Source organism: Nipponia nippon, unplaced genomic scaffold (genome assembly GCF_047370975.1).
Source record: "Nipponia nippon isolate SJK-2023a ecotype South Korea unplaced genomic scaffold, ASM4737097v1 scaffold_2, whole genome shotgun sequence".
In the NCBI taxonomy this organism is placed as follows: domain Eukaryota; kingdom Metazoa; phylum Chordata; class Aves; order Pelecaniformes; family Threskiornithidae; genus Nipponia; species Nipponia nippon.
This window is the reverse complement of record NW_028262336.1, coordinates 102903865-102922312: the sequence shown is the minus strand read 5'-3', so window position 1 is coordinate 102922312 and position 18448 is coordinate 102903865. Positions and strand designations below refer to the sequence as shown.

At 37.9% G+C, this 18448-nt stretch overlaps 1 protein-coding gene across 3 annotated transcripts in view; it reads left to right on the top strand.

Annotated features, from left to right (window-relative positions):
• COG6 (component of oligomeric golgi complex 6) overlaps positions 1 to 18448 on the top strand; it is a 61230-nt gene that overhangs the window by 11697 nt on the left and 31085 nt on the right. For all 3 annotated transcript variants that reach the window (XM_087757145.1, XM_087757144.1, XM_009463061.2), the window contains exons 5-10: positions 7417 to 7528; positions 9559 to 9641; positions 9878 to 9948; positions 11172 to 11265; positions 14936 to 15064; positions 15177 to 15268. In XM_087757145.1, the coding sequence (XP_087613271.1) occupies positions 7417 to 7528; positions 9559 to 9641; positions 9878 to 9948; positions 11172 to 11265; positions 14936 to 15064; positions 15177 to 15268 (581 nt within the window). The remainder of the gene's footprint in view (positions 1 to 7416; positions 7529 to 9558; positions 9642 to 9877; positions 9949 to 11171; positions 11266 to 14935; positions 15065 to 15176; positions 15269 to 18448) is intronic.

Here is an 18448-nt window from a genome sequence, read left to right as displayed (position 1 = left end):
GTTTAGTAATCTGTTTGGCAAGGTTTGAATCATTTCAGTGCAGTTAGTATCTTCTGTTGCTAAACTTTTGATTTAGCCTTTTTGATTTTTACCTATTTATTTTTAGAGCAAGAACGTATTATATGGCAGGGCTGCAGCACTGCAGGCTAGCTGTCTTTAGATAGGGATTACAGATGGGAGAAACCTTCTAAGTTTAAGTCCACTCTCCTGCTTCCAGCTATCATTTGTATGATTACTTTCATAAACTCAAGTGTTCAACATAAAACTAGTTAATTATTTTTGCATTTTGTATGTGTTGCTGTTCTTGGAACACTTACCTCAGAAGCTTGTTCTTTCCAGTAAAAGCCTTTCCCTAATTTCCAACCTTATTCTTGGATATAAATTGGCTGTTTTCTCATCTTGTCCTTTATCTTAAGAGCTTCCTTCATCTCCTCTCATAAATTACGTTCTCCATTCCCATGATCATCCTGCTAGCTCTGGTCTAAGGGGAGTCCATTGTTCTTGAACACAGATGATCAGGATTGTGATCTGCTTTCCAGATGAGGTCTCACTAAAGCCTTCTATAATATTACTGCTATTTTCCTGTATCCTGGGAACTTTAGACAATTCACTCTGATTTTCTGTGCCTTCCTATTTTTTAATTAAGGAGAAAATTTCATAGTTATATTCTGTGACGGAATTGGTCACTGAATACCTTCTCACAGTATTTCAATTCTTTAATAAAAGATGTGTTTGACAGACAAAATGTAGAATAAAAACATTTGTTCCCAGCATTTACAAATGCATTTTTGCACCTGGTACTTATTCTTAAGAATGGTTTCCTAACACTTACTTGTGTGTAGGTATTTTGTTATATGGTCTTGTATATTTGCCTTCCACAAAAACCATCACAGAAAAATAATTTTTTTCAGCTGCTGCTGAAAAGCATTTATACATGTCTGTTAAAGATGGTTGTTATTTCTTTATGAGTTAGAAATACTCCATCTTTTTGAGGCTTTAAAGATGTGTTGAATCTTCAGTACCACAAATTGAAAGTAATTTCGGAACGTGCTGCTGTGACTCGTCCTAGGTAAAGGAAGCTAGCAGATTTTCATGCTGTACTCGGTGGCGAGATAAAAATTAAACTTCGGAAAAGCGTGTTTCTCCTCCAGCTCATTTTTTGAGCTGTCTAGGTGATAATCCTAACAAATAGTGCGCATTTGTATTTGGTTCAAGGGAAAAGTGCATGAAGTGCATAGTTTTCCCAGCCTTTTGAGTTCTCTTGGAAAAGAATTCTGTCTCCCTGGCAACGATTAAAACTGGGGAAATTGCTCTTTGTTGGAGTCCCGTCCCCCGCCCAAGCTCCAAAGTCTACCAGCACTTGGCACTTCCCCCTTTGCATCGGTGCCGTGTTCCCATGATCTGTTAGTTTTGTTCCTTTATGCAGGGATAACTTTAGTAAAAGAAAAATAAAGCTGTGAGATAACAGCACAGTGTGGCCTTTCCTCTGCTGTACTGCACTTGCTTAGAACACAATTTAGAAATGGTTATGTTTACAGAAAGGCCAGTGGGTCTTGAAATGTCCAAGTGTCTGCACGGGTACCGCTTGCTGTGGGTTATATGTAAGATGACCTTACTCTGGCTTTTGTTGTTACCTGCATTCTGTTTTGCATAGCACTTATCACAGTGAAATAACTGTAGCAAATTTGAGTGATACTTTAATCCATTTCCCTGCTTTAATAAGATGGATTAAATTCTAGTTAAATATCTGTTAGCTTATGTCTGAGGAAGAAAAAAATATATAAAAAATTAATTGCCTATGCTAACATATTGGTCTCATTAATACTGTATACTGCCAGATAGAAGTCAAGCGTATGTAGCACTTACATGTTTTGTTCCTGATCCATCATCTAGGATGCAGGATCTCTTTCTCATGCAGGTTGATAACCAAGGCAACTTTCATAGCCAGCATAAGTGGCTAACCTAGGTTTTGAAAATGAGTAGCTTGTTGAAATTGCATGTCCTTTGTAAAGAGGCAAAAAGAGATAGCTTTGTCAAAATTCAGACGCATGCTTTTGAGTTAAGGATAGATGTTTCTCACCACTTTTGAATCCCTACCTTGAGAAAGATAGATGCAACATTGCTGCCACCTTGAGGCTGTTATTTTGTGTTTACATTGTGCAACTTTTAACTTACCAGTATGCTACAGTTTCATATATTGACTCTGTTTTATAGAAGTTAATCATTGGGTGTGTGCAGAGGGGTCAGTGAGCAGTTACAGCAGGTGGTAGCCAAAGACACAGCCAGGGACGGGAATGGCTTTAGAGCATGATGTTGGATTGAGCCTTGTTCTCTGTAGCAGCAAAATAGGAACGGAGGGAGGACTGTGCAGAGTGAGGACTTGCAGGAGGAGAGAGGTTGGGTAGTGAGGTCTTCTGCCATTGTTCGTCTTTACAACCCCAGGAGTGAAGGGTGCACAGAATTCCAGCGCGGACTAATGAGCATGCTGTTTGTACAGTTCCTGACTCTGGTCCTTGTTCTTTGAAAGGCTACAACCCTAGTTCCAACAAATCTGCAAAGCAAACTGAAAAAACCTGTTATGCCTGGTATATTGCACTTCTAAAATCAGACTTCCCCCTGCCCCCAGTTTGACGAAAGTGTACATTCAAAAAATCTGAAGAACAGGAGGTAATAGTAAATGGATATCTTCTGTAAGAGCACTTAAAAGTTAATGCACTCAGGATATACACAGGTTCAAAGAACAGAAAAGTTTCTCAACATCTCATCTGCTGTTGTGTTTATGGGAGATCTTGTTTCAGTTGCAACCAAAGAAGATCTTGCATTTGCTTTCTCCAGTCTTTTTCCTACCTTCCTCCTCCCTAAAGGGAGGGGTAATCCAGTGTAAGTCTTTTCAGCTTTGTGGCTTTATATTAAATTGAGATTTCCATCACAAGAGGAGAGACTATTAAATAAAGTTAATTCACTAAATTACATTGTTGTTTCAACCAAATCCAATGATGGTGATGTTGATGGATTAGACTTCCTCAGCACAATGGCATGGAACAGGAATGTGCTGCTGAAGGCATCATCATTGAGTGAAATTTAAGAGTCCTTGCCTGATTTTCTATTTGAGTAGCTATGTCATATGCCTCTAGGTTTTTTTTTTTTGGGGGGGGGGGGGGGACGGGACGGTCCTACTATAGTAGCAGTATTAGTAGTAGTAGTTTCAGGGGAGGGTTGAGAGGGGAGGGTCCTACTATAGTAGTAGTAGTAGTAGTAGTTGTTGTACCTGACTATTGAAATGATCTCTTTTTATATCCTAGAAGAGTTCTGAACTGTAGTTTTCATGAGCAGTTTCATAGCAGCACTGAACTAAGTAGTCATTGCCCCATTGCCTCCGTAGTACAGGGGATGTGCGTGTACAGAACTTAGTACCCCACAGTCCCTTAATACAGGCCTGTGGTAAACTGAATTAGAGAATACATATAACCTCCACCCCCAAAAAATAAATAAAATAAGAACTTTTGTTTTTTTCCTGGCAGATTTTTTCCCTGATTTGATTCACTACATGATAGTATAAACAACGGTTCTGGCGCAGTGGAAAGGGCAGTACAGGGCAGGGATGAGCAGGGATGGCTGAGGCAGCCTAAGCAGCATGGCTCAGGCATCGTTACAATGGTGGAATATATTACTACAGGGCAGACCTGATCCATCTTTCATCTGTGTTGTAAGAATGACATAGTTCTCATCAGAAAATCTCTCACAAGCCTAATATTAAAAATACTTTTTTGTTAGTATCGTCCTGTCTGTTAATTCTTGTGAGTAGGTTTTGTAGTCAACTTCTCTTGGTATTTGTCTGTGTGTCTCCAGCTGAAGTTACACTATAGCTTCCTCGCTTCAGATTTTGTCACCTAATCTTCCTGCTGAAAATTTACTGAATGTGTTCAAAATGTTATTCTTCCATTGTCCTTCCACTGTGTTGAGGTCTACCACACTTTCTGTGTCAGAAAAGCCTATCAGTGGGGCTGGAAAACAGGGCCAGGTCTGTTTAGGTTTGAAGATAGTCTTGTGTGTCCTCACCCCAGTACAAGCGATTTAGATAGAGTTATTCGAAGAGAAGATGAGGCAACTTCAATCCTTTCAGACCCATCACCTCACACATCTCCCCTCTCTGCCCCCAGAGGCTTTTGGTACTTTCCATTCTCTCCTAAGTCTCTCTCTTCCCATGCCCCATTCCTTGTGCTAGAAAACTGACTCCACCTCCTTGCCAAACCATGATGATGCTTCTCAATCTCTTTCCTCTCTTCCAAATACCTTGCCTTTCTTCATGTACCTGAATTTTCTTATTTCCAAGCTGTGTTTGCACTCTTGAGCCGTCCTTTTTAGAATTCTTCCGTGTTCTTCCTCACTTGCAGTGAGCTACCACCAGATTGCTTGGAAAGTGCTACAATTTTTCAGGGTTGCATCTGCTGTCATTGCCTGTTTAGTTGGCCAGAATTATCCTCCATCACTCTTGTTCCTTCCCTGAGAAAGATTCAACTTTATGGAGACTCTGAATTTGCAATTGTAGAGTTTACTTAGAGAAAATTAAATAGACAGACAGTTTGACAGTTTCGCAATGCTTAAAATCCATGTAAAGGTAAAACAGCCACACCTGCCTAGGACCCTGGGGAAACCTGACTTATCAGTTAAAGATGTGGTATTAAAGCATATGAGTTTTTGGTTTTCCTTTTTACTTAAATGTCTTCTTTGTAACTTACAAGAACTGAGTTGCTTTCCCCTTTGATTTTCATAAATTTTACTGTTAAACCACTGTTGGATTTTATATTCCCTTCCTTCTTACTGTTCAGTATAGTAGAGCACTGACAATTGTGAAGTGTTTTATCTGATCTCTAAAAGAGTTTGTGGAACTGCAGGATGGGAAGGCCATCCATGTCTACAGAAGGGAAGCCAGTTTTCCTTACTACTTAGAGCTGAATGCAGTCCAGACACTAGTTGGACAGTAGAGAAGTGGTAAATAAGTAAGTAAAAGCTTACTTTTCAAGCTTTGATCTTGCAAGGAAGTTTAATTATTGCAGTCAGTATTAGAAGTGTACTTGCCTGTCTTACCACCCTATAATAACAGTGTGTTTATTCTGCAGTAATTGCATTGGAAGCTGAAATGATCTTAAAGTAATTGAGCCTTGTTCTTCTACAAATCAGCAGTCCTGGTCAACCGGGGAGGTCCCGGATGACTGGAAACTAGCAAACGTGACGCCCCTCTGCAAGAAGGGTCGGAAGGAGGATCCCGGGAACTACAGGCCTGTCAGCCTGACCTCGGTGCCGGGGAAGGTCATGGAGCAGATCATCTTGAGTGCCATTATGCAGCAAGTGCGGGACAACTGAGGGATCAGGCCCAGCCAGCATGGGTTTATGAAAGGGAGATCCTGTTTCACTAACCTGGTCTCCTTCTATGACAAGGTGACCCGCTTGGTGGATGAGGGGAAGGCTGTGGATGTTGTCTACTTGGACTTCAGTAAGGCCTTTGACACAGTGTCCCACAGCATTCTCCTGGACAAGCTGGCTGCTCACGGCTTGGATGGGTGCACTCTGTGCCGGGTTAAAAACTGGCTGGACAGCCGAGCCCAGAGAGTGGTGGTAAATGGAGCCAAATCCAGTTGGCGGCCGGTCATGAGTGGTGTTCCCCAGGGATCAGTACTGGGGCCAGTCCTGTTCAATATGTTCATTGATGATCTGGATGAGGGGATTGAGTGCACCCTTGGTAAGTTTGCAGATGACACCAAGTTGGGTGGAAGTGTTGATCTTCTGGAGGGTAGGAAGGCCCTGCAGAGGGATCTGGACAGGCTGGATCGTTGGGCCGGGGCCAACTGCATGAGATTCAACAAGGCTATGTGCCGGGTCCTGCACTTGGGTCACAACAACCCCATGCAACACTACAGGCTGGGGGAGGAGTGGCTGGAGAGCTGCCTGGAGGAAAAGGACCTGGGGGTGTTGGTTGACAGCTGCCTGAACATGAGCCAGCAGTATGCCCAGGTGGCCAAGAGGGCCAATGGCATCCTAGCTTGTACCAGGAATAGTGCAGCCAGCAGGACTATGAAAGTGATTGTCCCCCTGTACTCGGCCCTGGTGAGGCCGCACCTCAAATGCTGTGTTCAGTTTTGGGCCCCTCACTACAAGAAGGACATTGAGGTGCTGGAGCGTGTCCAGAAAAGGGCAACGAAGTTGGTGAAGGGTCTAGAGCACAAGTCTTATGAGGAGCGGCTGAGGGAGCTGGGGTTGTTCAGCCTGGAGAAGAGGAGGCTGAGGGGAGACCTTATTGCTCTCTACAACTACCTGAAAGGAGGTTGTAGCGAGGTGGGGGTCGGTCTCTTCTCCCTAGTAACGAGTGATAGGACAAGAGGAAATGGCCTCAAGCTGCACCAGGGGAGGTTTAGGTTAGATATTAGGAAAAACTTCTTCACCGAAAGGGTGGTCAAGCATTGGAACAGGCTGCCCAAGGAAGTGGTTGAGTCTCCATCCCTGGAGGTATTTAAAGAACGGATAGATACAGTGCTTGAAGACATGGTATAAATGAACTTGGCAGCGCTACGTTAACGGTTGGACTCGATGATCTTAAGGGTCTTTTCCAACCCTGAAGATTCTATGATTCTATGAAATAATGAAGTAGTGTCTTCTCAATGTCCTGAAAAAGTAGTCTTTATTTCCTGGAATGCTGTGTGCTCAAACCACAGTTGGAGCAATTTTTCCATTGCTACAGGAATTCCAATCCCTTCCTGTGGAATAAAACTATATTCATTTGGGTCCTTCTGTGGTTGTAAGGTGTGTGACAAAATGTGTGCAAAAGGTGCTGCCCATGAGATGGGGTTTGCATATTACATCCCTGCTGTGTTTATTTCAGGAAGGGTAATCAACAAGAGAATTAGCCATTACATTTTGATTGCTTGTGAGATTAGTAAATTTGTATTCCAACTGTATGTTGTTAAAAAGAAATGGATCTGTTCTACAGAAAAGTAGATTAATGATCATTTTCTCATTTCTGGTGCTACAGCTTTTTGTGTCTCTCTGAAAACATGAGCTAAACCCCGTTCTTGATGAATTTGAAAGGAAATAACTGCAAGCATTACAACTGTACAAGCACAAAGTATCTGGATGAGTTAACTTGTGATACAAACGCTAAAGCAATATTTTTTTAAAGAACTTAATAGTTTTCAAATGTGCTAACTTACCTTTGTATTGTCTTTACTCAGTAATCTATGTAAGTTTAATAGAAAATTGTATGTGAAGATGCAACTCAAGTGTTTGATGGCAAGAATGTACTATTAGAATTTAATAACACCGGTTTCAAATGGTAATTATATTTCCAAAAGTATGAATATGCAAAATAAATTTGAGATAAGCATAAAAAGGTAATGTCCTCTTCACTTTGTTTTATTACAGTCAGAGACTAGAAATGAAAGCACAAGTTGCAGATGCATTCATAGCAAAATTCCAACTGACACCGGATGAAATGAACCTCCTTCGAGGCACGAAAGATGAACCAATTACTGAGGTAGCTCAATGAACATTAAAAGCTTTGCCCTGAACTAAAATGTAGAAACGTCCTAGCTGATTTGTACATGAGATCTTATTATCAGTTTGTAATTTAATTTTTTATGGAAGATTGTACCTTTTAACAGAATGGTGAATTTCTGATGAGTTTGAAATGTGTGATGAAAGATTCAAGTAACAAGAAAGAAAATGAGCATTAAATTCTAGTTTGTGTAATGAGTTTAAGGGGCAAATGAGCTATCGTGTGGTTCTACACTTCGAAAAGGCCTTTATGAAGCCTGACTTTTTAGTGGAGGTGTTTTAAAACTTCATCACACTCAAATAAAGCAAATGAGAAATTTGCAGCGCTTCAGTACTATGTAGTACTACCCTTGTGCATGTGTGTGTGCATTTTGCAAATACATGTATGTAGGTATTCCGTGACTTGAAACAATATAAGCTGAGACTTTCCCTCATTATTTGGTTGATGAAGATATTAGGTGTTGATTCACTTTTAGCCACCTTCCAAAACAAGTTTTTTAATGTGTTTATGGTTTGAATAAGAAGGCACATTGTTCTGCAGTAAAAGCGGACTGAATAATGGGAGAATTGAGTACATTTAATAGATTTTTATTATCGTAGTTGCATAGAAACCTTCACTTAAATGTAGACTACCTGCTGAGACATACTGTCTCGTTTCCACAGGCATCCTGTTTGCAGTTAAAGCATTATTAAAGACATGGAACAGATAACCATAAACAGTGCTAATGAAAGTATAAATGGAACGTGTTAAATGATTGTGCACTTGAGTAATTGCTGTATGCTTTTGTACCAACTATTACCGTGAAGGAACATTCAGATTTCTAAAAAGCACATGTTGCAGGGAACAATGACAGCAACGCTGTGCCATTTATTCAGTGCTTGGTTCACAGCAGAACAATGATTAGTCCTTTTGATACTTTGATCTGTCTAAAAGATGTGCAGAAGTAACTGAGATGTAATCATAGTCGTGCTACTGAAATGGCAGACTTCAGTAAAATCATGTGTGTGCTTTTCCCCTATGATAGAATCAACCAGCATGCTGAAAACATTTTTAGTCAGGCTTCTGTTTTGGCAATTTTTTAATGTTGTTGTTTTTTTTTTTTCCTTAAGGAAGAGCGATTCGGGTTTTTATAAACATGATGTTCAACACAGTTGATGCAAGGCAGTAGGTTAAATCAGTGTCCTACTTCACTTGTATATGTATATTTTTATGTGACTTGAGCCAGAATGAAACTCTACTTTCCTGAGGCAAACTGTGTTCAAGTCACAAGAGAGATAACAAACAGTTATGTCTGAATTTGCTAGTCTCCTCCATGATGCTTGAAAGATAACTTCATAATAAGATATGTGTTTGAAAACATTAGTGGATTTCCATTTGCTCTCTACAACAGTAACAAGATAACCTTTTTGGTTATGTGTCAATATCTTCTAGAGGTTTGTTTTTTTTTTTTTTCTTCAGCTGCTGCTGAGTTATTCAGGAGGGAAAGACTGTCCTGGAAAACCTTGGTCTAGTCTATTGCAAATGTTTGATTTTTCTTAGAAATTGTTACCCCATTATATGAAAACAAAAAATATCAACCTGTAATCATTGTACTTTATAACATTTCAGTTTGCTCTTTAGTTGCTAATGTGAACGGGGAGAAGATGATGGAATGAATAGTAATGTCCTCAGCATCTCCCCAGAGTGTTAACTAATAAATGTAAAACACACACATGCTACATAAAAGAGGTTAAAAACACATTTTTGCTGCTATTATTTTTTTTTTTTTTTGTGGAAGAAGGGCATGATGCAATGGGAAGGAAAAAAATCCTAAGGCTCTTAAGATGGAATGAAAGGTGAGAGGTGGTGGAGGCAGGGCTTGTATTTTAAAAAAACGGCACTTGGAACACAGACCTGCAAGGAACATAAATATGCAATTGAAATGGGGAGTATAGAGTGCTAGAGATTTGAATGAGAAGTTACTGCTTTTAAACACTGCTTTTATTTATTTTTTTTTTTATTTGATTTAGGATTTTTTCAAGGCTTTGGGAAGAGTAAAGCAAATTCATGATGATGTCAAGATTCTCCTCCGGACAAATCAGCAAAGGGCGGGGTGAGTGCTTCTTAAATGAGTGCAACATAACTATTTACTCGTTAAAAGCAGATGTTACAGAAAGGTCTCATTTTTTACTTCATATGACTACACAGGGTATTTCACAAAAAAACAAAGAACAGTAACATTTCTAAATTTTCATAATTTTAATAATGGTATGTTTTATTTGATTTGTACGTGCCTTTGCTAGTACTACCTAAAATAGTATTTGCAAATAAAATCTTTTTGTCTTGTAGCTTGGAAATTATGGAACAGATGGCTTTACTGCAAGAGACATCTTATGAACGACTTTACAGATGGACTCAAAGTAGGACTAAGAATGTTTTTATGTTTATGAATATTATTATGATGATTCCTTTAATTCCTTGATGTGAATTGAACTCGGCAGAAACCCTTTCCAAGATTCGTTAACAAGGCTTTGGGTTTCCTTCTTAGTGAAAGGTTTGTCTAAAAGCTAGCTTTTGTGAACCAAATAGTTAATTGGAGATTCTCTCCTTTTTTGGGCCTATCTCATCTCTGTTTGTAAAACAGTATTATTTATTTGTATTTTCAAATCGTTTTCCACAGAGAACAACAACTACAGTTTGATAGTCTAAACAAATTGTTAAGTGTATTGCATGTCATTTTCTTGCAGGTCACAGGGAAGTTCTTGTTTTTGACAATTTGGTAGTAAGATTTAGTTTAGTGTGAGGAGTGGCTCATTACCTTTAAAAAATGAAAAAAAAAAAAAAGCCTTATTTTATCAAAATGCTCTTTAGAATGATAGTAGGCAATTATTTTTTCCACGTATGTACTCTGGATCTAAGTGTCAGTGTTCGATGTAACATCTTGATAGTGTAAAATGTAGATGCTTTTGTATTACTTCTCTCTTCTCCCAAGACATTGACAGGAAGATTTGTGAAAAAAAGCTGCTGCAATGCAATCTTACATTCATTAGCTGTTGTTCAGTGTAGATGCTGAAGCCTCAAATAATGGTTGTGGTTTCGCCCTAATGAAAATTCATCATTTTTATGCCAGTGTTTGATTTAGTTTATATGATTTCCACGTTCTTGCATGGAATATACAAGATCATATAGTTAATGTGATTAAAGTTAAAAAAAAAAACAAAACAAAACCAACCAAACAAAAAAAACACCAAAAAAACCCAAAACCAAAACAAACCTACAGCTTGCTTAAATACTTGCTCACTTTTTTTCTTAGGAGTTTACCTGGAATGTGGTAAACAGTTATAAAGGAGCCTGACAGAATTCCGATGATTGAATGATTTAACACTTGTATGTGGGCGCAACCAGATACTAAGCTCCCTTTAATTTTTATTATTGTTGAGATTTGTGATGGACATCCATTTTACAGCAATGTACTGCTTACGGGGGAATTACTTTAACACGAACTAGGCCAGGTAGCATATTCTGAAGGCTTCAATTCAAAATGAACAACCTTTGAGTTTTTGACTCATTTTCTTGTTTGACAGCTTGTTATAAAAGGTATTACAGTGTAAAATGCACTTTTATCTGTGTTGATACTTTATAGATGAATGCAGGACTTTGACGCAAGAATCATGTGACATTTCTCCAGTTCTTGCTCAAGCCATGGAAGCCTTACAAGACAGACCTGTCCTGTATAAGTAAGTAAATGTTTGTGATTCTCTCAAACAGAAATGAGTATTTCCAGCCTATAGGATTTAAAGATGGGCATGAATTACAGTGCCAAGGATGGTGGCAATTTAGTCTTGCATCAGATTTAAAAAACAAACAAACATATTTCAACTTCTTTAAATTTCAGAAGTCTTTTTGACATAATTATGGTACAGTAAATGTCATTGGACTTTTTCCAGCTTACTGGTTTCTAATTAAAGTAAAATGTCAGACTGTTTTTATTTTAGTCTAAATGAGTTGTGAATTTCTGCTACTCTTGTAGGGTTTTTCTGAAGAAAAAAAATGCTTTCCAAAGCATGTGATTGTCTTATTTAAATTCTCAAAGTAAAAAATTGATAAAGGCTAATTAGCTTTTACTGAAATGCTCCTGATAGTAAGAATGCCTTCCATTGTGAGTTGTACAATAATCTATTAAAAACAATCTACTACATTTGGTCCTTTAAAGCATAGGGGTACTTAGATATATACGCAAAATATACTACTCTCTAGTTCTTGTTCAGAATTTGCTGAAGGGACTGCTTAATGTAAATGAAATGGTAGAGACAACTTAACCACGGGGTGGCACTGTAAGAACTGTTTTTATTGGAGTGGCCATACCTGAAGAAGTGGTACGTATACTTCTTTGCTTTTTAGGCTTTTTTGAAAAACGTATTCATCACATTTTGCAACTATTACAAATTGCTGTCCTGGATGCCTGTGGCTAAAAGTAGAGTACTAGGCAGTCTTTCAAAGGCTAGCCTTGTCTTTAGGAGTGTCAAATGTGTGAAGGTGGGGGTATGCGACACTGTAAATCTCCATGGAGCAATTCATGGGGTAAATGCATAGTGCAAGTGGACCTTAAAAATTGTGTCAGCCTGAGAGAGAGTGCACATATCAACATGCTCAGTCAGTTCTGCTAGTTAATTTGAGGGAGAGATGGTGTCCCTCAACCTCCCCAGCTGTTGCATGTGGTGCACTGCAGTACATTGGGCCATAGCTGGGGCCTGCAGTCCGTTCTTGCATTCTGTCCTCCAGGCCCTCTTTCACAGGTGCAAAGGATCAGTAACAGCTGGGTTCACAACATTTTATAGGATTCTTTATAGATACAGTTTATGTTTTCTGTAATAAATATTTTGTTAAATTGTATTACTTTCAAATGTCGTAAAACCATTGTTTTGCTTTCTTAACGTTTATGGAAATAAACCTCCATCTTCTGTATAAACCCATAGCTGGCCAGCTTAAAATGAATCCACCAAAGAGACTTTATTTTTCTTCTGACATCTCTCTCACAAACAGCAGTACTAGTATTACCAAAGGTAGAACTTGGTAGGTAGGACTTTTCTTCAGCCAAAAAGGCAAAAGTAAACGTTACTGTAGAAGATTTAGCTGTATGTCTCTCATCATACATTATCATGCTTAACTACTTGCTACAGCAGTATTGTCAAAATTGCAGTACTGATGCTTTACCTTTTAAACCTCAAGATTTAGTTTATTCCCTTCCAAAAATTTTTGTATACCTTCAGTACATAACAGACTGCTGAGTTCAAAATGTAAAAATTATGTCATAGAAGAAAGTAATTTTAAATTGTTGTTGGCTTTATGCATATAGACACTGCTGTGTGAACTAAACACTTTTCCTCCAAATCACTGTCCTTGCATCTGATAAACGTTGTGATTTGACTGGGTGAAAGTAGGTAAGATGGAGAAGGGCAGGAGTTTAGAAACAAAACTACAAATTCTTGTTTTCTTGTATTGACTTAGGTCTTGTTAACTTAAGGTGGCAGAAAGATTGCACCATGGATGGACTTTTGGGAACTGCAGTCAGTAGGGATCTGAAATAAACATTTCAGTTTGGTTTTCACTTCCTGGTTCTAATACAAAAATTGAAAACTTTTTCATAGAAAATACATGGAGTCATAGCTCAAAGCAGTGTTCCTCTTCCATCTTCCACTCTGATTTTCAAAGCTTTTTCACCACCTCCTTCCTCTCCCCACAGTGATCATTGCTTTACTGAGTTTTTAAAAAATTGAAGGTGTGTTGAAAAGAATCCAAATGTTGTTTTCTTCCCCTAAGATAAGTACATGTAATAACATAGTAGTAAATACTGTGTTTCTGGTGTAAATAATCGTTATTACTGAATTTTTTAAGATGCAGGATTTTGTCATAGTTATACCCTGTTCTACTGAGAGCAAAAGGAAAATTAGTAGTTTTCTTTTTAAAACAAAATTATCATTATTAAATGCTGTTTTCTAAACTAATAACAAGATCACAAGATCTCTTTTGCGGCTGTATTTTTAATGATCTATTATATAGCTGTTTATTGGAGGGGAAATAAAAAGCTTAGCTGGTTTCTACAAACACTTGAGATTTTTTCATTGCAACGCTGCTGCTCCTGGACTGTAGTTAGTCAGCAAATCCCAGCTCTCTCCCACTTTTAATTGCATAATGTTTGTAAATAGTAATTTATTAAAGACTTTTTTCATTAGCCTTTTTTTTTTCTTTAAATTGCAGATATTTACTTTCTGAGTTAACAAGTGCAGTGTATGATGGAAAAGATTTAAACAGAAATTTCAGGATTCTTCCGTGTGCTTTTTTCCCCATTTCTCAAATAGTAATGTAGATAGAAAAGATCAAAACTGAAGGATCTTTTGGACTTTTTATAGCATAATAGAAATCTAATTGAACTTACCTTGGAACATATTTGAAACAGTGTAGTATTTTCTTTTGTATTTTGTTCTCCACATCTGTTTAATTGTGAATGCAGTACTCATTTAACTTCAGTCAGTGAGTAACATGCTTTTTATTATTATTATTTTTATATCTGTTCAGGTGCTGGGTGTCATTGGTAAGTGACACCATGCTTACTCTTTGGCATTTCATCAATTACATTGGAAAAATAAACTGTCATGTGTTTTGGTTTTTTTCTTTTTCTCCTTTGTAACTTATGTGTTTTGTTCAAAATGCTTAAATTCAGTTTTTCAAAAAAAATAGAAGTGTTCCGTGCTTGCAAAAATCCTGTTTCTAAGCAGATCTAACAGGGATGTTAGCAGTGTTCATTTCCCATTCTTCACTTGCTATCGTGCTTCAGCCCGAACAGGAAGGTAGCCTGCTCCAAAAATGAGCCATCTGTATGCTCTTGGTACCTCTTCCACTACCAGCAAGCCATTTGAGATTATGCACTCTGAGCTTTAATTGTCCATCCATTAAATACCTAACTAAGACTCATGTGATTAAAACCAGTGAACAACTGTCAAATGAAAATAATTTTTTGCTACTAATCATGTGGTGGCTGAGAAGAAGGAGAAAGCCTTGTGTTGCAGTGCAATAAGTTGCTGCTTCTGTCAGTCAACTGAACCACATGTGAACAGGAGTCCTAGACCATATATGTGCTTATATGTACAAAAATGGAAAAGCTGATTTTTCATTTATTTATTTATTTGTGTGGGATAAAGGAATGAGAGGGTCAAGGAAAAGTTATCTTTAGTATCTGTTTAGAGGCGTCCAGAAAATCAGAGGGTTTTGAATGCTTCATAGTAGAAGCATTGATGCAAGATTTCTAGAACTGTAAAAATGGTTACTCATATTAACTGTAAACTTGAGGTAATAAACTGTGATGAGGCGAACTGTTTTGTTTTACCCATTTTCACATTTCAATAACAGGTACACTTTGGATGAGTTTGGAACAGCCAGGAGGAGTGCTGTAGTCCGTGGCTTTATAGATGCTCTTACTAGAGGAGGTCTGGGAGGTACTCCCCGCCCTATTGAAATGCACTCCCACGATCCTCTGAGGTACAGTACCAGCGAGAATATATATGAAATAATCTTTCTTTTGCCTGTTGGCACTTTGAATCCCTGACACCATAAACTGCTAATTTACACAGAAACTTCTGTCTTTATTTAGGTACGTAGGAGACATGCTGGCCTGGTTGCATCAAGCTACAGCTTCTGAAAAAGAACACCTAGAAGCTATGCTAAAGCTTGTAACTGTTCAAGGTAGTACTAGATTTTAAAACATAAATTGGGAAGTGATAGAAAGTAAGTCTGTGATAAGTCAGAAAGTGTGATTAATTTCTTAGGCTGGGCTTCAGTTATGAGAGTCTGAGCTTAGATTTTCCTGGAAAGAATTTCAGAATAGCTGGTGGTTGCGTTTTGCCAGAAGAAAGCCCTTAATGAAGAAGAGTGTTTCAAAATGTACTCTTTTCATTTTACTGTGCTTATAACAGATTTACACTAAATTTAAAAAGGACATTTTAGACTGTAGTTGAGAGTTCAAAAATTATCTTTAATGTATATGAATACGTACCTCTCTGAAAACATTGTCATAGCATTGCTTATTGACATGTTGAGGATTCCTGTTATGCCTTGCTCATTTGTTTAGTGAATTTTTAAGTGCAATTCCTTCTTCCTGTAATTCTCTTCCTTCCATGCTACAAGTAAAATGGAATTTTCTTCTGTCATCTAAGATATCATTATAGGTTTACAGAGGTCAAAGTAGGCAGCTCATAGACATGTGAAACTTTTTAATATCAAAGCTCTCCTTCATTAACAGAACTACAGATTCTCATGCTTATTCTTCAGCCCCTTTGCTCTCTTCTAAGTACATTGGACCTATACTTTTAAGACCTTTGTCCTGTAGAAGCTGTAGTATGATTTGCCTCCATAGCTCCAGGCAAAGACTTGTTTAATGAATTAAGTATGTGTACTCAGCTGTAACAAACTCAGTGTAAGAAGACATTTGTTCTGTATCTGGTGAGCTCTTCACACTGTATGTCTTAATTGAGTTCCGCTCTGGGATTTAAAGGTAATATGCATTCTCATTTTCCTTACTGCTGGAAGTATTAATTGGCTTTCCTAATTAACGGTATATGAGCAAGGAGGCTGTTTAGGAGCTGTTGTAAATCAAACCAAAGGAACGTTGTTGTTTTTTAACGGCAGTTACGGTGTACTATAGAAGTTAATTTAATATTATTTACTGTCAGTATCTCAGGGCAACAGGAAAGCAGGCCTCATGATGGTTATATGGTAGAGAAAAAGACATGGCAGTTCTTTGTAGTTGACTATCTGATGCTTCTGCTGTAATTGGAGAGTCCTTCAGGAAAAGCTGGCCACATGGAGGATGTTACTGTTTCTGGTTCTGCTGTTGGTTGTGCTACTGCTGCTGCCCAGGCCTGCCTTCTGTTCTGAAATTCTCCCACCTCTTTGTGCAGTGCTTTATTTAACTATTAAATCCCTTGGCCTTCTGGCAGAAAGTCAGGCTAAGATGCTGTGACCACATAATTAGATATATGTAGAGCATTTCAGGCATAGATCTGAGTAAACTATTTGAGAATACAGAGAATATAAGTGTTTTGGGGAAAAAAATTTCCCAAAAAATCACCAGGCCAAAACTTTTTTCCCCAAGAGACTAGTATGAACAAGAGATTCAGTATTTCTGTCTGAAGCAAAAATATGTTTTCCTAAGCTCTCCAGGAATGGGTTTGCAGTGATTGTTGTGCAGTTTTCAAGAAATGTAAAGAGGGTTTCTTAGCTTCATACTGGGAGCAACAAAACCTGGGAGATGCTGCCTGTTAACTATTCCTCTGCATCTTCGGGAATTTTTTTGATGACAAGGATGGCCATGCAGTAAGATCTGTAAGATAAAACAGTACTTAATGGGATACCACTGGGTTTAACAAGAACCATTTATAGGAAGTGCAGCCTTATGAAGCACCTTGAGATTATATGCTTTATATAAATACAGATCCTGAGTTGATAGCAGCTAATCAGTGAGTACAGTGTCTATTGTACTGAGAGATTCAAGTTATATTTCCTGTACTGTTGTACAGTCTACGGTTGTGCAGGCTACAGCAGCGATTGAGTTAATTTCACTTAGCCATTTAAAAAGTGGACATCTTGTTTATTTGCAGTTATAGATAATGACAGAGACTTGCATCTCCAGAGGGCAAATCTTCCCAACAAAAGTTAGATCTAATGTAGGCATTTTTGAAGACTTTAATAACAACTGTTTGTTTGGGTTTTTTTCTGTTGCCTATAGAGGGAGCCCAAACAACTGGCATAGATAAGACACCTAACTGGGAGTCTAAAGTTAGGTGAGATGGATCTTTCCCTATAATAGGTCAGTCAAATGTTTTAACTTCAATTTCAACTTGAGTAGCTTTTTGCACATGGAACTGGTTTTATTATTTTAATTCAGGCATCTCTCTTCTGATTTCAGATTTCTGTTTAAATTCTCCTATAAGCTTTGTGTACTTTGAGGACTATGGAGAACATGGTAAATTGCAGCTACATGAAAACTTCCCTTCTCTTCTTAAAAACAACAAAAAAAATCAAGCAAAAAAAAACCCTTTAAAGAGAACAAACTATGTAGCCCATAATCAAGTATTCAAGAATAGCTTTTAAAAAGTGTTAAAATTTTCAGCTTGCAAATGTTAGCTGTTTAAAATTAATCTGACCAAAAATGCTATTAACATTTTAAGCACTGAAAACACATTGAGAAAAGTTGAACTATTTTGCATTGTACTGGCCAAGCATAAAGCACCTGGTTCTCTTCTTTGGAGCTTAGGTATTCTGCTAACAGGAGCCTTCCAGTCTTACAGAGATCTTGCACTTGAAAGGAAGGGAGAATTGCAGGCATTTTGTTTCAGAGAAACAGTAGACACCCATTTTTCATGTAGTTACAGGAACCCAGCTGGAGAGCAGAAGCCAAACTAAGTCCAAGAAAGATCTCTCCCTTACAGAAGGATACACAGAGATATGTGGTGTAGCAGGGAGCCAGAAGTGTATCTTCAGTAATGCACTGTTTTCTAAAAGTGATTTTGGTTCTCTAAGAATTGTTTATTCCATGATTCTTTTATGTCAGTGTGATGTACTAATACTTGCAACAGTTATATAACCCATTGTGCTGGAAGATTTCTTTTTACTGTTTGCTGAATCTAAAATATTCTAATTGGACATGAAAATATATGTGAAGGCATAAGCATGCGATATGTCAAGATTGTAATTCCATGTCCTTTGGTATTTGAACTTGTATATTTTTGCAGCTAAAAGTTTCATACCCAAGAACTTGTTGTTAAGTCAATCTGGTCTAGATACACTATTGCAAATATGTGCTAGGTGCTTGTTATGTTGACGAACAGTAAAAGTGTGACTGCTCCTACTAAAAAATGTGTAAAT